Source organism: Salmo salar, chromosome ssa12 (assembly GCF_905237065.1).
Source record: "Salmo salar chromosome ssa12, Ssal_v3.1, whole genome shotgun sequence".
In the NCBI taxonomy this organism is placed as follows: domain Eukaryota; kingdom Metazoa; phylum Chordata; class Actinopteri; order Salmoniformes; family Salmonidae; genus Salmo; species Salmo salar.
In genome coordinates this window covers 72,617,051-72,640,223 of record NC_059453.1, presented here as the reverse complement: position 1 = coordinate 72,640,223, position 23,173 = coordinate 72,617,051, and the positions used below count along the sequence as shown (strand labels likewise).

At 41.9% G+C, this 23,173-nt stretch overlaps 1 protein-coding gene across 1 annotated transcript in view; it reads right to left on the bottom strand.

Annotated features, from left to right (window-relative positions):
- LOC106565878 (plexin-A2) overlaps positions 1-23,173 on the bottom strand; it is a 70,865-nt gene that overhangs the window by 27,987 nt on the left and 19,705 nt on the right. Inside the window, exons 2-4 of the mRNA XM_014133513.2 lie at positions 21,340-22,677; positions 20,115-20,297; positions 9,015-9,149 (exon numbers count right to left, since the gene is read on the bottom strand). Coding sequence (XP_013988988.1) covers positions 9,015-9,149; positions 20,115-20,297; positions 21,340-22,554 — 1,533 coding nt within the window. The 5' untranslated portion in view covers positions 22,555-22,677. The remainder of the gene's footprint in view (positions 1-9,014; positions 9,150-20,114; positions 20,298-21,339; positions 22,678-23,173) is intronic.

Below are 23,173 nucleotides of genomic sequence, written 5' to 3'. Positions count from 1 at the left end.
TGAGGAACTCTCTATGGACACCTGCTGGGCAGTAGATGACAACAATTTTAAACTTGAGTGGCATGGAATTCAAATGAGGAGATGGACAGGTAAGAGAGGGAAAACATTTTAAATATCTGCTTAGGAGAAATGAGTAGCCCTGTGCCACCACCGCGACGACCAGATGCTCTCGGACTATGAGAGAAAACGTAGTCAGATGAAGTCAGATGAAGATGAGAGCAGCTGGAGTAGCAGTGTTTTCTGGGGTGATCCCTGTCTACGTCAGGGCCAAAAAGTCAAGGGACTGAAGGGCTGCATTGGCTGAGATGAACTCGGCGCTCTTGACTGTTCCAAACGTACACTAAATTAGAAGAGTTGCAGCCAAGGGATGGGAAGCGTCTGTAAAGCCTACAGGGAAAGGAGCGAACAGGTACAGAAAACACACACATACTGTAGTTGCCAATGCTACAAAAGAGCAAAATGAGATCTGAAAATAACTAGGTAAGATACCAAAGTGAGAGAGTGGTGTGGAGCAGAGTATGTGAGTGGAGTTGGCGGAGTTGAGCAGTCCACGTACCCCTAAAAAACACTCCTCTCTCAGAGGGAAAAAACTGCTGCTCCAAATACGCTCCATTCATTAAAATCCCCAGTTGAACCAACAACCATCTATTTTTGTTACTACCTGGAACTACCATTTGGTTTTGAAGTATTGGAACCAAACGCATTCCAATAAACATGAAAAGGTGACTGTAGGAAGGGTTCATCATTTGTTTTAAATAGGCTACTGTCACGTCCTGACCATGGTAAGATGTTATTTTCTATGGTAGAGTAGGTCAGGGCGTGACAGGGGGTGGTTTGGGTTTTTCTATGTTTTCTATTTCTATGTTTAGTTCTAGTCTTTCTATTTCTATGTTGTTTTTTTTGGGATGATCTCCAATTAGAGGCAGCTGGTTCTCGTTGTCTCTAATTGGAGATCATATTTAAGTACGGGTTTTTTCCAACTGTTTTTGTGGGTAGTTGTTTCTGTTTAGTCTATGTACCTGACAGTACTGTGAGCTGATCGTTTTCGCGTTTGTTATTTTCTGTAGTGTTCTGTGTTAAAATAAAGTCATTATGAGCACTCAACACGCTGCGCTTTGGTCCCCTTTCTAGACAGCCGTTACAGCTACATGTCGTAATAAATAGCATGCAAACACAGAAAGACAGGCAACGTAAGAAGAAATGAAAATGCATTATTTAGGCTGTATTATTTAAAAATGATAGCCTACAAAGAAATAAATTGTGAAGCATTTGCGAGTGCGCCACACTAGGCTGCACGCTAGGCTGGCAGGAACATTAAGCATTCAGCATTTAAACAACATTTTGTTGTATTAAACAGTTATAGTCTATAAATTGTGCATATAGTCTGACTTACTTAGAATTAAATACACATTTTATGAAAAATACCTTATTAGGCTCAGTCTACAGTGCCTTTGAATTCACTTTTAGAAACACGAGTTTGGCCAGAGGCTGTGGCTTCAGGCTCATGCCCGGAGAGCAGGCCAGCAGCGGATACTAAACACCCTTCAGGCCACTCTTGCCAGGCTGGGCAGGGATGCAGAGTTTTTTTATTTTTCTATAGGTAAGCCTAAACATTTTTTGGAAAATAACCCTATCAAAACGGAAAGCTCCTTGAAAGAGGTTATATGTCTCACCTATTGGGCCAAAATCTATGATAGCCTATTGTATAGATAATAGAACAAACATTAACAAAACTTTTAAGAGATCAGATTTTTTTGTTTATAAATACTTTGCTACAATGACACACTTAGCTAGCTACCCACTTGATTTATTTATGTTAGCATGTGCACGTATTACACCTTCATGCTTTTGGGATATGTGTCTTTTCAGATTCCACAACGACACTACATCACTGCACTCATTCTCTTGCTGTTGGTCCTCCTCTTTGTAAGTCACCTTGATTTTGCACCTAAAGCATGGGGCTATAGCAGCACACAAATAGCCTACAATTGCATGCTGGGCCGGGAATGCCCTGAGCTCGTGAAGTGAAGTGATGCCTACTGGAGCGCTACTGAAGGCGAAATTGGAGCAAGCGAGAAGGCCAATGCTCCAGCCATTTGGAAACTCGCTCTGCGCTCCAGTCAAATTGAGCACGCTCCGTTCTGGTGTGAAGCCTTCCTCTCTTTCCTTCCTTGAACACCTCAGCAGGACCGTCTTTGTTTTCGGCGACGGTCTTAGTTTTGCGACGAGACCCCCACCTACAGCTGCAACTGAGAAAACAGGGGAGACTGAAGTACTAATACCAGTGGTGGAAAAAGTACCCAATTGTCATACTTGAGTAAAAGTAAAGATACCTTGATAGAAAATAACTCAAGTAAAAGTGAAAGTTACCCAGAAAAATACTACTTGAGTAAAAGTCTAAAAGAATTTCATTTTAAATATACTTAAGTATCAAAAGTAAATGTATTTGCTAAAATATACTTAAGTATAAAAATGTATAAATCATTTCAAATTCCTTATATTAAGCAAAGCAGATGGCCACATTTCTTAATTTTTTTATTTACAGATAGCAAAGGACACACTCCAACACTCAGACATAATATACAAATGTAGCATGTGATGACCTGGGATGTTCTCTTGATTAGTGTGTGAATTAGACAATTTTCCTGTCCTGTTAATCATTGAAAATGTAAGGAGTACTTTTGGATGTCAGGGGGGGGAGTACATAATTTTCTTTAGGAAAAAAAGTAAAACTAAAAGTTGTCAAAAATATAAATAGTAAAGGACAGATACCCCCAAAAACTACTTAAGTAGTACTTTAAAGTATTTTTACTTAAGAACTTCACACCACTGACTAATACTAACAGCTAACTCCCTTGCAAAGGTGAAGAGCACACCTCCCGATACTAATTGCTGATTGCCTAGGAGAGGAGAAACCACTCCCCCTCCAATACAGCCACTGATTACAAAAACAACAATAGTCACAAATTGCCCTGCCCCTTAATCCTGGGTGATGTGTCAACAATCATCTGCTAGTACTAGTTAATAGCTGTCAGCGGTTCACCTACCAGGTAGGCTACTGGGAAGATAGGGTCATCTACTTGAAGTGCTTCCTATCTAGTAAAAAGACAACACTAGACAACAACAGATAAAGACAAAAATTATACTTATCACTCCTGGAGATATCACGAGTATAGGAATGTGAGGAATGTGATTGTCATTAGGACTTGACGCGGTGGTACATATGATATATTTTTTTAATCTATGACGCTTGTATGTTTGTAATTGAAATGTATGTGTGTCTACGTCCCACAAATTTTTTTCATGGTGTCTACGAATTGTTGTTACAGTATGTCTGATATTTGTCTCAAACATTGTTCACCTCTGCTCCTGTCTTGGTTAGACCAAGTGTCTCTTAAATGAGATTAACCTGAATTAATAAAAGTAAAATAAGATAAAATAATTGCGAATAGCATGCTATTCACCCTCTATTCATTTGGGGTGGAGCAGGAATAAATCAAATCAAAGTTTATTTGTCACGTGCGCCAAATACAACAGGTGTAGACCTTACAGTGAAATGCTTACCTACAGGCTCTAACCAATAGTGAAAAAAAGGTATTAGGTGAACAATATGTAAGTAAAGAAATAAAAACAACAGTAAAAAGACAGTGAAAAACAGTAGCGAGAGAGGCTGGACTGAGGACTTGTAGGCCTGTTGTAAGGCAGGTCCTCACTAGACATCACCGGCAACAACGTCGCCTATGGGCACAAACCCACCGTCGCTGGACCACACAGTACTGGCAAAAAGTGCTCTTCACTGACGAGTCACGGTTTTGTCTCACCAGGGGTGATGGTCAGATTCGCGTTTATCGTCGAAGGAATGAGCGTTACACCGAGGCCTGTACTCTGGAGCGGGATCGAGGTGGAGGGTCCGTCATGGTCTTGGGCGGTGTGTCACAGCATCAACGGACTGAGCTTGTTGTCATTGCAGGCAATCTCCACGCTGTGCATTACAGGGAAGACATCCTCCTCCCTCATGTGGTACCCTTCCTGCAGGCTCATCCTGACATGACCCTCCAGCATGACAATGCCACCAGCCATACTGCTTGTTTTGTGCGTGATTTCCTGCAAGACAGGATTGTCAGTGTTCTACCATGGCCAGCGAAGAGCCCGGATCTCAATCCCATTGAGCACGTCTGGGACCTGCTGGATCGGAGAATGAGGGCTAGGGCCATTCCCCCCAGAAATGTCCGGGAACTTGCAGGTGCCTTGGTGGAAGAGTGGGGTAACATCTCACAGCAAGAACTGGCAAATCTGGTACAGTCAATGAGGAGGAGATGCACTACAGTAATTAATGCAGCTGGTGGCCACACCAGATACTGACTGTTACTTTTGATTTTGACTCCCCCTTTGTTCAGGGACACATTATTCAATTTCTGTTAGTCACATGTCTGTGGAACTTGTTCAGTTTATGTCTCATTTGCAGGATTTTGTTATGTTCATACAAATATTTACACATGTTAAGTTTGCTGTAAATAAACGCAGTTGACAGTGAGAGGACGTTTCTTTTTTTGGTGAGTTTATATACATATACAACGATACGGTACACCGTATTTATAGAGATGACTTAAGATAAATCTACAGAAAACCCTATTGAATGAAAACTCCACGAGACAATCTGTTGGCCAGCAAGTAGGAGGGTTTTCAGCAGTTTAATGAAATGTATTCAGTGCGCGGAAGGTAACCACACCTGCAGAGCGCGTTATGCGACTGAATTAGGTAAGTCTGAATTTCAATACTGAAAAGTGCATAGGAAAGGCCTACATTTACTAAGTCTGAATCGGCCCTTACAGTGATGCTAGGCACATGTAATGCCTATGAAAGTAAGGCTTATCTTATCAGCCTACTATCACCTTACCACTTTTATTCAGATTTATCTGTAATTTAACATGTTTTCAAATGATAGAGATTTGTGTTCTCTTCTCCAATGAAAACACACTAAAAGCACAACAGTGCTTCGTCTGCAATAATGTGATTTCTCCTTTGCCTTTAAAAGTTGTCTCTATTAATTACTGTTAAATGTAAATGCAGCTGACCATATCCATCAACCATCAGCTTATTATCTGACCCATCGAGCTGCTGGGTGAAGGTGGGTGGGAGAACAAAGGGCACTGATGGACATGGCTAGAGGTTGCTCTCCTCCCTGACCTGTTGTTTTCACAGCTGCTGACCCCTTGACAGGGATAACAAAAGGTCTAATGATGGGTTAGGTGGAAGCCCAGACAGAGACTGATAACCCTCCCTGTCCAAACAAGCTCACACAAAGTCAGACCAGACCACGCTCAACAAATGGCACAGATATGAAGCATTTCCTCCTCTGCCTTTAGCCCTTGACAAGACGGGTCATGGGTGCCTCTATAGCAGGGCTCTCCAACCCTGTTCCTGGAGAGCTACCCTCCTGTAGGTTTCGATTGAACCCCAGTTGTAATTAACCTGATTCATCTCATCAATCAGCTAATTAATAGAATAATGATCACTAGATTAGGGTTGAAGCAAACACCTACAGGATGTTAGCTCTCCAGGAACAGGGTTGGAGAGCCCTGCTCTATAAGCACTACAGTCAGTCTATAATGTTTAATGACTATGTGTACTGTATGAGCATGATGATGTGACATTTCACCTGGGTTATAGCTATTGCCTTCAGGTTGATTATACTGATCAAGAGGAGAATTCATTATCTAATGTTTCCCCCCCAAAAAATGTACTCTTGAAAATGAAGTTACACACAAAACAAGCAAATGTGAAACCGGGGGATGAGGATTTCCCATTTTACAGCGTAGCACTTTGAGAGATTGCCTTGTAGCCAATACAGGTTGTATTCCCTCTGAGTGATTAACTGTAATAACGCTTGTTATGGTGCAGCTTTAAACATCTGGCCCCATGATGTAGACCAGGGATGGGCAACTGGCGGCCCGCTGGCTGACCAATTAAAAAAAAAAATATATATATATATATATATATATATATATATATATAGTTGAAGTCGGAAGTTTACATACACTTAGGTTGGAGTCATTAAAACTCGTTTTTCAACCACTCCACAAATTTCTCGTTAACAAAATATAGTTTTGGCAAGTCGGTTAGGACATCTACTTTTTGCATGACAGAAGTAATTTTTCCAACAATTGCTTACAGACAGATTATTTCACTTATAATTAACCGTATCACAATTCCAGTGGGTCAGAAGTTTACATACACTAAGTTGACTGGGCCTTTAAACAGCTTGGAAAATTCCAGAAAATGATGTCATGGCTTTAGAAGCTTGTCATGGCTTTAGAAGTATTTCAAAGTCTACCTTCAAACTCAGTGCCTCTTTACTTGACATCATGGGAAAATCTAAAGAAATCAGCCAAGACCAAGAAAATACTAATTGAGTGTATGTAAACCTCTGACCCACTGGGAATATGATGAAGGAAATGAAAGCTGATATAAATCATTCTCCCTACTATTATTCTGACATTTCACATTCTTAAAATAAAGTGGTGATCCTACCTGACCTTAAACAGGGAATTTTTACTAGGATTAAATGTCAGGAATTGTGAAAAGCTGAGTTTAAATGTATTTGGCTAAGGTGTATGTAAACACCCGACCTCAACTGTGTATATATATTAATCATCAGTTATCATATTAAAAACCACAAACATTTGCCTCCACCCTGTTGCGTACTAACTTCTAAACTTGAAATATCCTTATTCATGTTACCATATTACAACTGAGGGTATGGAAATCTACTGAGTGAGAAAGTTTAGATTCTGTCAGAACATGTTACTGTTAAATCTCAAGTATCCTATGGAGAGGAGAAGGGCCACAGTCTGGTTTCAGTCAACAGATAAGGTAGGACAGCCGTGAGTTGGGGAAGAGTGAGAAATTTGGGCCGAGGTCAGGTCAGTTGAAGTGAGACAGAACAGTCACCACTAAAGTCCTGTCTAGCAACAGAGATGTATTGGCTGTCCAGATGTGCAAGGAGGGGACTCGGCATAAGACGAAGGTATAAATATATGTGCTTGTGTAAACATGTCTGTCTTATGCAGCTGTGTGACCCAGTGGGTGAATAAACTTGGTTTGAGTTTTACTAGTCATCCGTGAGTTTTACTCTGTTTGGCAAAATGTGTAGAATTACAGGAAATGTCCTTTAAAACTGCTAATTTTTCTCTCCACCCCATGGCAAAATGAGTAGAATTGCAGGAAATTAACTTTAGAACAAAAATGTGTTTTCTATTTGCTGTCACGAAAGGTGCAGCTAAAATGTTTTGCACGCAAAGTGGGGGGGCCACTGCGGCCCCTCATGATGAGTTTTGTTTTTTTGTGGCCACCATCAAAGTTGCCCATCCCTGATGTAGACCATTACAATTCAATAGAGAGTGTGACTGTTCGGACAATACTTCTCCACGTGAAGCAGGGATAGATCTTTCAATAAATAATCAACCCGAGGACATCAAACAGATCAACTATTACACACACTCACACACACACTCCATTCCTCTCCACTCTGCATCATCATGCTTGCCCTGTGTGCTGTGCCGCGCTCGGCAGGAGAAAGAGAGGCTCATTGTTATTCTGCGAAGGTCGCCTGATCTCAGCCAAATCTGTCTGTGCCTCGCTCTTGATTCCACATCATTTCTCTATTGTTTGGCTCAGAGAAATCCCCAAATCCCCCTACTCTGGCATCGGCTGGAAAAGCAGGAAATCTGAGAGAGCAGCCCAGCAAGCTCCTCTCCTCCTGGAATTCCTCTCTAAAGCTCTAGGAAGGCCTGATTGAAATGAGAGAGAGGGAGAAAGTATTGTCGCCTTCCTGGTTCTTAAGGGCCAAAAGCCACAAGCAGTCGGTATGGTTCCAATATTAGGAGAGAGAGAGTGCATGGCCATGGCCTGGTTTGTTGGTTACATGCGTCCATGTTCTCATAATAGTCAGAATGGGGAGACTATCTCCTTGAAGGGAGAATATGTCTCTCTCCTTGAACAACCAAGGCTCATCAATAAGTGATGTCCTGTCTCTTCCAGTCCATCACACTCCAGGAAGTGCTGCCTTGATTTGTAGCAAGAGACACTTCTGTACAATGCCTGTGCCCGTTTCTCCCTCATTTCATAAAAACCTTATTTGAGCCTTCACTTGACGTTTATAGGATATTTCCAGACACATTTAACAAATTTTTGCTGCCTGTATTGTCCAAACACCCTCTGCCTCCTTGTCCTTCAGTTTAGTTTAAAAATACATTCCAACAGTCGGGAGACAAGTGAGTGTAGCAGTGATAGCAGGGCTTTTGGTCGCACTGAAATCTAATCCCATTACACAGTGCCATGCGACTGAGCCAGAATAATCACTTGAGTTGAAAGTGATTACCACTGTTCCCTCTTATCTCCCAATGAGTCCAGAGGACTTCAGCCAACAACAACTGCTCTGCTAGCTGATGTGATGCTGGTCCAACTGGAGAACACCATATGACATCTACAAACCAAGGAAATGTCTCTAATGGTTTTCTATGGGATGTGTGTAGCAAGTATAACATGCATGTTAGTCTAGAGGTTTTCTATTGGATGTGTGAGGCATGTATGATGCATGTTAGTCGTAGTCGGTGCACATGGGTGAGTAATTAGAGCATGTGTCCTTCTGTCTGAACATGCCCTGCATATCTTACACACAACCCCAACATGGAGTTTACATATAATATGAGAGATACATGAAAAAAGTAGTACCACGATGTGTGAAGGAGAGCACAATTTCAAATATTTCTGATATTTGCTTGAGTTCCAATTAATCTTTACTATTTTCGATTATTGTGGTAATATTGTGATATTATACACATGACCCTCAGCCCAAATAATGTTGGCTAGTCATAAATAAATGTATTATTATTTTCATCACAACTCTAAACCCATGAAGTACATAAAGTACATCATTGTATTCATATCCACAGGAAAGGATCTTGTTAACCTATAAACATTTCTGTTAAAATAGGAAATGGGAGATTCCTCACCTGATTGTCAGACATGATGTAGAGAGAGTTGCGGTCCAGAGAGAAGGCCATGTCTCGGAGGATAGGACTACCTTCTGTCATCACGGTCAGGGTCTCATACTGCCCCCCGCCCTCAGGAGGCCCATCCACTCGGACCTGGAGGACAGAGAGACAGACATAGGGCTGGTCAATTACATCTGTATGCTTGACTATAAAATAGTGACGGTTTTGACCAAACAAACCTATGGAGTACTGTACTCCTAGCTCCGCTTTGTAAGGTTTGTCCCTACTCCAGGATTAGTTCATTATGTTACCTGTGATGGCATGTTTCTGGCTTGTTTTCAAGTAAACCAGACTAAAGATTAATTTAACTTTGGCACGACTTCAAACCACCATCTTTTGGGGGTGCATTAAAAGCATGTTTGCGGATAGGCACACACATACAAACAGAGAATTGGATTCCCTTCCCCAACCCCTTTCTGTCCATTTTCATCAATACACATTTTCCTCATTAGTAGGTGATGTCAGAAATCTGAATGACTTCATACAGTAACAGTACATTATTATCACATCTGAAAATGTAAATTGATATACCCTGAGTCTTATTAAAAGACATAAATAAGTTGGACAACCGAGAAATAAGATCCCCATTAGCTACACTATCTCCAGTTTAATGGTTGCTTAGAATTCAGCATGATAATATCAATGGGCTGATTAAACCTATGTAACTGCTGTGAAGTGGAAATGCTTTCTCAGATAAAGAAGATACTCATCTAAATACAGAATGACAGGAGACTAAGCAGAGGGGTAGACATTAGGGAGCAGACGTAAGAAGCCCACAATAAACTACATATCCTCCATTCTGGTTATCTGGACAGTACAAATCTCCAGCACCAAGATCAGGTTGGACTGCAGCAAATCTCCCTGCGTGCCAGGCCAGTGCACACAGCCACTGGCAGGCCCACAACACTCTCTCAATAGACACAGCAGGAATCAATAGAAACTGATTACATGATTGGATCCCCTGGGCTCAAAAACAGCACCAATTAAATCAACCCTTCCACCTTCCAGTCAGCAGCCCTCTCCTAAAGGTTGGGGTCTCCACCATAAACATAGGGGAATATAGAGAAAAACACCTCATGGACTGAGATGGGAGAATCCTACAGGCAAAATCTCTTCTGTGACAAAGAGACCAAAGCCTGGCAAGCAGCCCCAGCGCTGCACTCATTTAGAGACACGGTCAGGGGATTCTATCAGAAGGATCATTAGGATCACAGTGTCCACTCTGCTCCGTTTGTCATTTAACCAGCTCTGTCCACCATTGATTTGACACTGTCATCCTCCTAACCAGTCACTCAATAGAAAGTTGTATCCAGTAAAGCCTCTGTAACTCTTCATCTATTTCGTGGTTCCCTGCCCCCTCATCCTCTTTCTCTCTTACCACAATCCCACGGAAGGTGGAGTCGGCTTTCATTCCATTTCCCACACTCTCTATTTCATTCATAGAAACCAGCGCTTGTATGAGTTCCACTTGCAAAACTTGATTGGAAATAAAACCAAAATTTCCCAGAGAGATATTGTACCAGCGGTATTAAGCAGGGCATTAGCAAGTTGACCAGGAGCAACCACAGTGAACAAGGTCCAATTTATTATCTCAGAGGAAATAGTGACCATTTGACTGGCCCAGAGTTTGATTTCAGTCCATTTATACATGAGTTTATAATCTAAAACAGGGTTGCTAGGGCTTTGGCCCTGTGGGACTACATCAGGTCCTCAATCTCTCTTAAGCCTCAAAGTTCGTAATGAGAGGAGGACCGTTTAATTGGTTTTATAATGAGCCTGCTGGTAGCTGCTGAGATGTGCACAGTATCTGGAAGCTGTCCTAGTTCAGCCAGAGTTTCTGGTAGAAGTAATGTACATGATGAAAAGTGGCTAGTTTACAAAGATCAACTCATGCCTGCTACCCCATCAACCTTAGCCATGTAATAATGAAAATGTTTTGTAAATGAGTAGGAAACACCATTCAAGGTCCAGAACATATGAACAAAAAACCCCACAAATAAATTAATTTCATGGCTCTTAGAGTATGTGCACAAAATATTTTTTCTCTTCCTTCGTATGCAGTCTGTTTTACTGAATAGGAAGGTTACTAATGCTTTGGCTAAATGCCTTTTTCTACTCTAGTTTTTCTGTTGTCTTTCTTTAAATGTCCAAACTGTAATGTAACGCTACAAGAGGAAATACATTTTACTCCTGAATTATATTTAGACCTACAACGGTGTGTTTTCTTTCCCCATACCGATAGGGGGAATTCATCTTAAAGGCCAACATTGGAGGCCAACATTGGATACAAACAAGAAAGTAAAATAACACTACAAATAACTTTTAGAATGTCATATGACCCCATATACTCTTAGTAAGGAATTAATACAATTTACCTGTTCCCTTCAAGAGCTCTTTTAGCATGGTTTGTTGCATCTCTCAGTGGTAGCGTATTGTGATTCCATCCTTTAAAGAGATTCTCCGGTGCTTTGTATAATTTTTTGCCAGTAGTTCTGAAAGTAACATTCATGAGCCAAAGGTGGTCCTGACATTTGCATACTACATCACATACAGTACCAGTCAAAAGTTTGGACACCTACTCATTCAAGGGTTTTTCTTTATTTTTACTATGTTCTACATTGTAGAATATTAGTAAAGACATCAAAACTATGAAAAAACACATATGGCATCATGTAGTAACCAAAAAAAGTGTTAAACAAATCAAAATATATTTTATATTTAAGATTCTTCAAAGTAGCCACCCTTTGCCTTGATGACAGTTTTGCACACTCTTTGCATTCTCTCAACCAGCTTCATGAGGTAGTCACCTGGAATGCATTTCAATTAACAGGTGTGCCTTGTTAAAAGTTAAAAGTTAATTTGTGGAATTTATTTCCTTCTTAATTTGAGCCAATCAGTTGTGTTGAGCCAATCAGTTGTGTTGTGATAAGGTATGGGTGGTATACAGAAGATAGCCCTATTTGGTAAAAGACCAAGTCCATATTATAGCAAGAACAGCTCAAATAAGGACAGAGAAATGACAGTCCATCATTACCTTAAGACATGAAGGTCAGTCAATGTGGAAAATTTCAAGAACTTTGAAAGTTTCTTCAAGTGCAGTCGCAAAAACCATCAAGCACTATGTCTCTCATGAGGACCGCCACAGGAAAGGAAGACCCAGAGTTACCTCTGCTGCAGAGGATAAGTTAATTAGAGTTAACTGCACCTCAGATTGCAGCCCAAATAAATGCGTCACAGAGTTCAAGTAACAGACACATCTCAACATCAGCTGTTCAGAGGAGACTGCGTGAATCAGGCCTTCATGGTCTAATTGCTGCAAAGAACCCACTACTAAAGGACACCAATAAGAAGAAAAGACTTGCTTGGGCAAAGAAACACGAGCAATGGACATTCGACCGGTGGAAATTTGTTCTTTGGTCTGATGAGTTGAAATTTGCGATGTTTGGTCCCAACCGCTGTGTCTTTGTGAGACGCAGAGTAGGTGAACGGACGATCTCCGCATGTGTGGTTCCCACCGTGAAGCGTGGAGGTGGTGTTATGGTGTGGGGGTGCTTTGCTGGTGACACTGTCTGTGATTTATTTAGAATTCAAGACATACTAAACCAGCATGGCTACCATAGCATTCTGCAGTGATACACCATCCCATCTGGTTTGTGCTTAGTGGGACTATCATTTGTTTTTCAACAGGACAATGACCCAAAACACACCTCCGGGCTGTGTAAGGGCTATTTTACCAAAAAGGAGAGTTATGGAGTGCTGCATCAGATGACCTGGCCTCCACAATCCCCCAACCTCAACCAAATTGAGATGGTTTGGGATGAGTCAGACCACAGAGTGAAGGAAAAGCAGCCAACAAGTGCTCAAAATATGTGGGAACTCCTTCAAGACTGTTGGAAAAGCATTCCTCATGAAGCTGGTTTAGAGAATGCCAAGAGTGTGCAAAGCTGTCATCAAGACAAAGGGTGGCTATTTGAAGAATCTCAAATATAAAATAAATGTTGATTTGTTTAACAATTTTTGGTTATTATGATTCCATATGTGTTATTTCATAGTTTTGATGTCTTCAATATTATTTTACAATTTAGAAAAAAGTAAAAATAAAGAAAAACGCTTGAATGAGTAGGTGTGTCCAAACTTTTGACTGATACTGTATGATATGCACACCACATCATTGCTCTCTCTCTCTCACTCTGCTGTGTGCGCATCTTGCTAGCTGTCACGCAAATGGTGAGGGGCTGAAGCGCATTGGCTAGAACTCAAAATGCTAGTGGGCTGGCCCACGTGGGGGAAAATTTGGGGAAAATGTCGCAGCACAGCCTCCAGAAAATCAATCGCTTGCAAACTAGTGATTTCGTGACTAATTGAGCTATGGCAGTAATTCTGTTCATAGATTATGCATGTATGAACTACACATTGACACATCAAGCCCAAAGCAGGAGGTTTAAAAAATACTTAGTAGTCACCAAATCCCCCAACCTCAACCAAAGTTCCAGAGCATGTCTTTAAATGACAGTAAAAACAAAAGCACAAACCTATAGGATGTCATTCAAAAATGGTCTATGTAGGGGTAGTTTGAAAGTTGCCAGACAGCTTCCCGGACCCACATCACAACATGTTCTTACATTTCTCTCCCTTTAACTATTGCCATATGGAATTGATTATGAGATTATTGTGATCAATGAAGCAATTTGGGAGGGTTCTAGAAGAGGTACACATTACTGTACATAAATGTTCCTTCTAGCTCTCCATTTCCCTGGAAGTTGGTATGAAAGATGATCAGTTCACAGTACATGTCTTTGGCCTGCCAATCCCACTAAATGTAACCATATGGATAATAGACTGGGAACACTCTCTTCAGCTAGCCTATCTGTTTTAGTCTAGTATCCTTACAGTCTCCCTTATTCCTTTGCCCCATATACAGTACTGTATGGTAGCAAGGACACTCTAGCAACAAAGATTCATGACATTTTCCAAACATAACGTCTTTCTAAGAGAATAAAAATACAATGACATAAGGCCAGTACGTCTGGCAACCTTCAGGGTTGAGTGGCTGTGTGTTTGGGCAGATTCTAACTGACAGACTGGAGAGCGGACATTGATTAGCCCATATCCATCACAACTTTGCCTGAACGCTGATGAAGAGGAGTGTGGGTCTGTCCTGCGAAGACAGGATGGTGCTGCAGTGCCTAATGAAAGGGGGACGTGTTTAGTGAGAGCCAAATAGGTGGATGTCTGTATTACACCCCTGCGCTAATCAGTCAGACATGACATCACCGCTACTAAGAGAGCTGTATTGATTCCTAGCATTGAACAAGCTGTATGTTAGCAAATGCTATTACCAAACAGGATTACTAACTATGATGAATGCACTCTAAGTGTGTGTGTGTGTGTGTGTGTGTGTGTGTGTGTGTGTGTGTGTGTGTGTGTGTGTGTGTGTGTGTGTGTGTGTGTGTGTGTGTGTGTGAGAGAGCTCGTCTGATAAAGAAAATAAAAACATACAGCAGTATTGTCCCAAAGGTACAGGATGTTTTCTGAATGATCCTTGAGGTTTTCCCTAAATCCCTGAAGTTAACGTTCTACAGCATGGCTAGCTTCCAAGGCCCCATACCACAGTTTCTACTACGTAACCAGAGACTCCTCTAAGTCACCTGAGGTGAGGTGACAGATGATGGCGCCGATGGGTAGGGCAGCCGTCTTATCGGCCCTCAACCAATCATACTATTTTGATTGTTTTTCCGCGTTGTTCGTAACATGTTTTGTATATAATGTTGCTGCTACCGTCTCCTATGACCAAGTTTTTCTTGGAGATTCGCTGGAGAAGGAAACGGAGAGTGAGGCAAAAGATCAGGGTGCCTTGTGAGGACCCTCCATTCTGCTAGCTAATGTTCAAGCGCTAGAAAATAAATGGGACGAACTGAAAGCACGTATATCCGACCAACGGGACATTAAAAACTGTAATATTTTATGCTTCACCGAGTCGTGGATGAACGACGACACTAAGAACATACACTCTATTGGAAAGACAGAACAGCAGCCTCTGGTAAGACACGGGGCGGGGGCCTATGCATTTATGTAAACAACAGCTGGTGCACGATATCTAAGGAAGTCTCAAAGTTTTGCTTGCCTGAGGTTGAGTATCTTATGATAAGCTCTAGATCACACTATTTACCCAGAGAGTTTTCATCTGTATTTTTCGTAGCTGTCTACATACCACCACAGAGCGAGGGTGGAACTAAAACCGCACTAAATGAGCTGTATTCCGCCATAAGCAAACAGGAAAAAGCTCATCCAGAGGCGGCGTTCCAAGTGGCGGATGACTTGCAGGGAAACTTAAATCAGTTTTACCGAATTTCTATCAATATGTTAAATGTGCAACCAGAGGGAAAATAAATCTACACCACCTCTACTCCACACACAGAGACGCATACAAAGCTCTCCCTCGCCCTCCATTTGGCAAATCTGACCATAACTCTATCCTCCTGATTCCTGCTTACAAGCAAAAATGTAAGCAGGAAGCACCAGTGACTCGGTCTATAAAAAAGTGGTCAGATGAAGCAGATGCTTAACTACAGGACTGTTTTACTAGCACAGAATGGAATTTGTTCCGGGATTCTTCCGATGGCATTGAGGAGTACACCACATCAGTCACTGGCTTTATCAATAAGTGCATCGAGGACGTCGTCACCACAGTGACTGTACGTACATACCCCAACCAGAAGCCATGGATTACAGGCAACATTCACACTGAGCTAAAGGGTAGAGCTGCCGCTTTCAAAGAGTGGGACTCTAACCCGGAAGCTTATAAGAAATCCCGCTATGCCCTCCGACGAACCATCAAACAGGCAAAGCATCAATACAGGACTAAGATCGAATCGTACTACCCTGGCTCCGACGCGCATCAGATGTGGTAGAGCTTGCAAACTATTAGAGACTACAAACGGAAGCACAGCCGAGAGCTGCCCAGTGACACAAGCCTTGTAAGTAAGCATTTCACCTGTTGTATTCGGCGTGACAAATAAAATTTGATTTGATTTTCCCCTCTGAGATTTTGGGCTCTCCTTCAGGTCCCTGCTTCCTGTTCTCTCCTCCTGTATAACCCCCTCCTCCATTCCCTTTGTTTTGGGGGGTTCCCAGGGTCAACCAAATAATACAGTACTGTGGGAGATAGAAAACAGAGAAATTCACACACTCGTCTGGTCTTCATTTTCTTAACTGATATCCTATGGTAACATCCTGTTGTGTATATGCATGGCCGTGTGTGAGTGTGTGTGTGTGTGTGGGTGTCTTTGCATACATGCTCATGGGTATGTACTAAGTACAGGATATGTTTAAATATCCAAATGCGAGCAGAACTCAAGGGAAGCAGAGGATATAAACGTAGTCATGCCATCAGTAAATGTTGTCACTTTAATGATATGTAGATATTAATTTGTAGTGAACGGTCTATCTACTGTGAAGATTTCTGTATTGAGACTACTGTTCACAGCATGCAGTTAAATTTAGCCTCAAACACACCTTCCTTGCCAGTCGTCCTCCTGTCTGAAATTCTCTACTAATCCCTTCAATCACCAAATATCTCCTTCCTGTCCACTGTGAAGTCATGTTTCTGAAAAGCTTGAATCGTTTAGATTTACTTTCGAGAGTTTCCTCACTTGGTCAGTTCTCAAAAAGCTTTAATTAATGCACTATCTGCACTTGAGAGCATTCATGAGAGCTTTGTTTGCTGTGTGCTTAGTAGTATTTCCAAAGGAAATACTACTAACTTATTATAGTTTATCACTGAGGAGAATGTTGGATGCATTTGTGACTCGTTTCAAGAAACTAGGCGTATGTAGCACATCACTACTTCACAGGAGAGGGATTTGAACGTAAACATAGATATATTTTATCAAAACGGGATTTTGGGCGGAAATGCCTTCTGAAACATGATATTTCATGTGCCTTAATAACAAACTTATATTCCATCCATAAATACAAATAAAATTGTTAAAACCTCTTACATCTAGATGTTCCGCTAGCGGAACACCGCTCCAATATCCAATGATAGGGCGTGGCGCGAATTACAAACACGTCAGAAATCCAAAAACTTCAATTTTTCAAACATATGACTATTTTACACCATTTTAAAGACAAGACTCTCCTTTATCTAACCACATTGTCCGATTTCAAAAAGGCTTTACAAGAAAGCAAAACATTAGATTATGTCAGGAGAGTACCCAGCCAGAAATAATCACACACCCATTTTTCAAGCTAACATATAATGTCACAAAAACCAAAACCACAGCTAAATGCAGCACTAACCTTTGATGATCTTCATCAGATGACACTCCTAGGACATTATGTTATACAATACATGCATGTTTTGTTCAATCAAGTTCATATTTATATCAAAAACCAGCTTTTTACATTAGCATGTGATGTTCAGAACTAGCATACCCACCGAAACTTCCGGTGAATTTACTAAATTACTCATGATAAACGTTCACAAAAAACACAACAATTATTTTAAGAATTATAGATACAGAACTCCTTTATGCAATCGCGGTGTCAGATTTTAAAATAGCTTTTCGGTGAAAGCACATTTTGCAATATTCTGAGTAGATAGCTAGCCATGATGGCCGGGCTATTTTGACACCCACCAAGTTTTGCACTCACCAAACTCAGATTTACTATAAGAAAAATTGGATTACCTTTGCTGTTCTTCGTCAGAATGCACTCCCAGGACTTCTAGTTTACACCCAATGTTGTTTTGGTTCCAAATAATCCATAGTTATATCCAAATAGCGGCGTTTTGTTCTTGCGTTCAAGACACTATCCGAAGGGTGACGCGCCGGCGCATATCGTGACAAAAAATGTCAAAATATTCCATTACCGTACTTCGAAGCATGTCAAACGCTATTTAAAATCAATTTTTATGCAATTTTTCTCGTAAAATAGCGATAATATTCCGACCGGGAGACGTCGTTTTCGTTCAAAGACTGAAATTGTAAAATGGACTCTTCACGTGCACGCGCTCACCCGTTTCATTGTTCTCAGATCGACCACTATCCAAATGCGCTACTGTTTTTCAGCCAGGGACTGCAGAGTCATCATTCAACGTTCTGGCGCCTTCTGAGAGCCTATGGGAGCCTTAGAAAATGTCACGTTACAGCAGAGATCCTCTATTTTCCATAAAGAGGCTATAGAAGGCCAAGAAATGGTCAGAGAGGGCACTTCCTGTATGCAATCTTCTCAGGTTTTGGCCTGCCATACGAGTTCTGTTATACTCACAGACACCATTCAAACAGTTTTAGAAACTTCAGGGTGTTTTCTATCCAAATCAAACAATTATATGCATATTCTAGTTTCTGGGCAGGAGTAATAACCAGATTAAATCGGGTACGTTTTTTATCCGGCGTGAAAATACTGCCCCCTATCCTAAACAGGTTAAATTACGAGCCTAGTCGGTTTAGCCATGGAAGAAGACAGGAACCATCCCACTAGCCATGATTGGCTGAGATACTGGATGGGCTGGACATGCCGGGAGATGAATTTGGATTGGTCTGCCATGTAGCATGCTTCTGTCTTTAACGTGAGCTGTTCAGTTTGTGTTGATAGTACTTTCTACCACACAGTTTTTGAAAGATATGACGTTAGCCATCGAGAACTACTTTTCTCAACAATATTGATGCCCTGAATTTATCAGGCGCTTTCAACAGATCAGTTGGAAAAAATGATGGGCTACTTTCTGCACACGGTCAGTGTGAACCGGAGTGACTTGACATAACGCTGGCCAAACAAGATGTATCTACAAACAAAACGGAGTTAAATGGTTCCAGTCTGCCGTGAAGTGTTCATTCATGTATACGGGTAAGAGTCTAGCTACATTTTCAGATTTAAGTTTCTAATTTTGTCTGGAAGTAATTTTTATTGCAAATTAAAGCGCACTGTTAGTTAGCTAGTGAACGTTAGCTTGCTGGCTCATTAGCTAACCTTACATGTATGATCTGTGCAGTAATATTATTCGAATCAGAAAGCCATTTGCATTGCTAGTTATAGCCTATTGTTAGTTATCTAACATTGAACCTAGTTTGTTAGCTTTAGCTACCTGAAGATTCCTAGTACAGCTATGACAATGTTTGTATTGATAGTAGTATGAGTTTGGATTATGCTGGTTCATTGTTTAGCTAGCTAGCTACCTAGCTAGCTACATGTCTAAACAAAAGACTCCACTTCGGCCGGATTATTACATGACCCATCTAATTAGCCAGGTGTGTCTGGGGGTGATTACGGCCATCTATTGTATTTCATGAAGAATAGTCACCCATCTACTTAGCTAGAAGTGGCTGGGGGGTGGATATAGCATTTCTTTCACATGACCCATCAATTTAGACAAGTGTGTCGGGTAAGCATCATCTAATAATTATAAAATATTTATAAATTATTTTCAGCAAAAAACATGACAAAAACACACTTTTTTAACTATAGTAAATACTACAGTATTTCATTTGCATATACCCTGCCGATTCCCCTCCTCCATATCCCAATTTGTGCAACCCATAAGTGAGAAACCTACAGTACATGCCATGTGTAGACCATATATTGTGTTATAGAAAAGTGCAGAAGCTCTGAACTATCCATTCAGACCTACCTACCTACCTACAGGTTATGGAAAATGTGCTCTTTTAGTATTTCTCAATTAGGTTTCGTCAAGGAATCTATATTAGGTTTCCTCAAGGAATCTATATCTATGTAAAAGATAATAAAACAAAAACACTATAGTAAATAACACAGTAATGTCCGCAAAAACACTACAGTAAATAGTACAGTCCGAAAAAACACTACAGTATACTAAATCCGTAAAAACACTACAATAACTACTATAGTATATACTACAATTTTAATTTACTACAGTAAACTGTAAATACTATAGTTAGCTGGAAATACTACAGTATAGTCCCCGAAATACTACAGTATTCACAGTAGTGAAAAAACACAACAGTGAATACAAGTATTTATACCATAGTATATTATAATATTTTTTCATGTGGGTGTGGAGAAAGAATCCCCCATGCTCACCTTCTTCAGTCTGCCACTCCTGGTGCCGATAAAGGCCACGCTGTAGCCATTATAGACGTAGGAGATGACAGAGGTCAGCCTGTCCCTGGTCTCAATATACACCGTCAGGCCAGCTACCAGCTGGGAGCCCCCAAGGGGCTGGTTGATATCCAGCCCACAGAAGTGATCATCGATAGGCACAGGCTGCAGAGCGAGATGGGGGAAGACAGGGAGAGATGGGTGAGACAGAGAGCAAGAGAATGAGAGTAAGAAATCTAAAAAAGACTGCTGTAAAAATCCTTACATATTTGCTACACACAATTACCATGGTTTTCAAGGCCGTTATTGGGGCTGTTACATTTGTAAACAATGCCACGACAGTGTGTTTGTTGAGCAGTTTAATTGCTCATGGCAAACAGGAGAACGCCATGTGTTTTGTTCCGGTTTCTGTGATTTAAATCGCTTGATCTGACATCACACAAATACACAGTCCCAGAGATGTCAGGTTTTGATTTAGCATCAAAGAGGCTCGCATGCTAAGCAGTCCTTTTACATCTAGCACAACCCACCTCAAACATCCACTAATGGCCTGTCAGACGGAATAGAAATCTCACTTTTTAGGGCAACACATTTGTACTTTCATTTCCTGCACCTCTGGAGAGTATCTATTCTGCTTTCTTCTGCACTGGAACAGATGGATGACATGGGTAAGAGGCAGTATATGACTATTAGCAAAATAGGATATTGGAGGCAATGGTGGAATCAAAGTGGTTAGGTGAGAGTTGCTGAATAACAACCTTGATGGATGTCCTTGTTACCGTTTTTCTGAACACTGACAGCTTCATATCATACAGAATTACAGTCACAAATGGAAAGAGAGAGAGTGAGAGAGAAAGAGAGAGAGAGAGAGCCTGAGCCTCTAAATGGAATCAAAGCGACATACAAAACTTCTCTGATTAGCATTGTACATTCATCGCCCCCACTTACTCTGCTGCTCTTTTGGAATATAGAAAACGGTGAATGGGACTCTTCAGCGGGATTCTGGCTACTGTTAGTGTAATCAAGGCTGTGGGGTAATCAAAGAGCTTCAAATATTACATTCTCTAACCTGTCAGCTCCACTGTCTGAATAATGTGTACGTATGCCACATCAGAGGAGCCAATGCTGGTTGGCCCCAGGCTAGCTGGATGTTAATGAAGGGACTGGATGCAGAGCCCTCTTCAGGGGTTTAGCTACAGGTACCTACCGCCTTGGTGCACTGCACGTCCTTTCCCAGCAGCCAGTGCAATTCCAGGTTACCCTCTCCCTGGTAGCAGGACTGCAGGCGCTCTTTGATGCGGGCGTTGACGTCTCGGATGGTAAAGATACACAGGGCGGAGTTGTCCAGAGGCTTGTGGTACTGCTTCTGACCCTTGGTGAACACAGCAAAGAGGATGTCATCCTGGGCACTGATGTTGAAGGACCTGGCCAATACCTTCCCTGCCTTAGACAGGTGGGCGGCCTGTAGGAGGCGATACTCCTCTCCCTTGTGTACACAGCCCACTGGCAAAGACACATAAGAGTGGAACTTTGTGTCCCCTTTGCAGAGGCGTATGATGCGGGTTGTGTAGAACAGGTCACCAGGGGAACTGCCAGCTGGCATCCCATTCTCTGGGGTCTCTGGCTGCACGGTCAGGAAGTAGACAAAGTTCCCGCTGGCGAAGCCGTAGATGTAGTAGATGTCAAAGCGCGGGACCAGAGCTAGCGTGTCAGAGGGGATCTTAATGAGAGAGGAGACAAAGTCTGTGTGGAGCTCGTAGTCCAGCATGGCAGAGGACTCTGGGTCTCGGGGCAGCTTACGGCTGGAGATGGTGGGAAAATAGTCCTGCTTCCCACCCACGGCTGTGCCGATGAACAGGGTGTCGTCCTGGCCCTGCGAGGAGGGTACGATGACACCATACATGGTGCCTGTCTGGTTGACACTGGAGAGGTAATGCTCTTTCTTGTGAGTGGGCTCTACCAGGATAAACAGGTCGTCCTGTCGCATCAGCTTGCAGACTCCCTGGTAGAGGCTGCCACAGGCCAGCAGGCGGTTGTGGGAGTAGTCTATGAGCAGCAGTTTGTTAATGTTGTCAGTGGATGCCAAGGGCTCTGAGCAGGGCTGCACTATAAGAGGAGGGTAGCAGGCGTTGTTGTCGTACTCAGGACCTGTGTCGTGGGAGACCAGAAGTGTCAGGTTGGCAGACAGCTTGTAGATCCGGTTCACAGCACCAACATAGAGAACACCAGTGGTCTTGTGCACTGTCAGGTGGTTCAGGGTCCACTCTCTCCTCTCTGACTGGAAAGTGTTGACGGAATGACCTTGGCCCATTGCTAGGGAGATGGACATCAGGACCAACAGCCACCACGTCAGGGGCCATGACTGCTCCTTAGTACGGCCGCAGTAAGTGCATCCTATATCCAAACACGTCCCCATCCCCATAGGGCTTCTAAGAGATGGCAAGTCCAGACAAAATGTCTAGTGCTGTAGGGCAGGAATGATCAAGGCTGTACTCAGTCAGGCTGCACTCTAGTTGATATCCTCAACAATGGTCTTCACATCATCCTGAAATAGAAGATAAATAAACCGAACATGTTATAATAAACCTTTCATAAACCTTTAGCAAGGACTCATAAAACAGGGTTTTATTTATAAAACAATTTGATTTAAAAAAAAAATTATTATGAATAACCTCCCTCCAATTATACAAGGGTGACATTTTAGTGACAAGAGTTTTCCATTATAAAAGACAGGCCTAAGAGATACAGGCCAGAGACAGCACAGAATCACACTGAAAAATAACATCTTGAAACGGTTTCACCCTTGTTCTTCTGCTCTGCTTTCTCAGACACAACATACATCAATGGAACACGGAATTGCAGTAATCACTTCACAGTGTAGACCTCTATCCCCACTGCAATCAATACGTTGGGCTAGATTAGCAGGAGAGGTGTTCTCTCTGCTTCCCCTATCTGCAGGGGCTCATTCTCTCTCTGAGGTGTTCTCTCTGCTTCCCCTATCTGCAGGGGCTCATTCTCTCTCTGAGGTGTTCTCTCTGCTT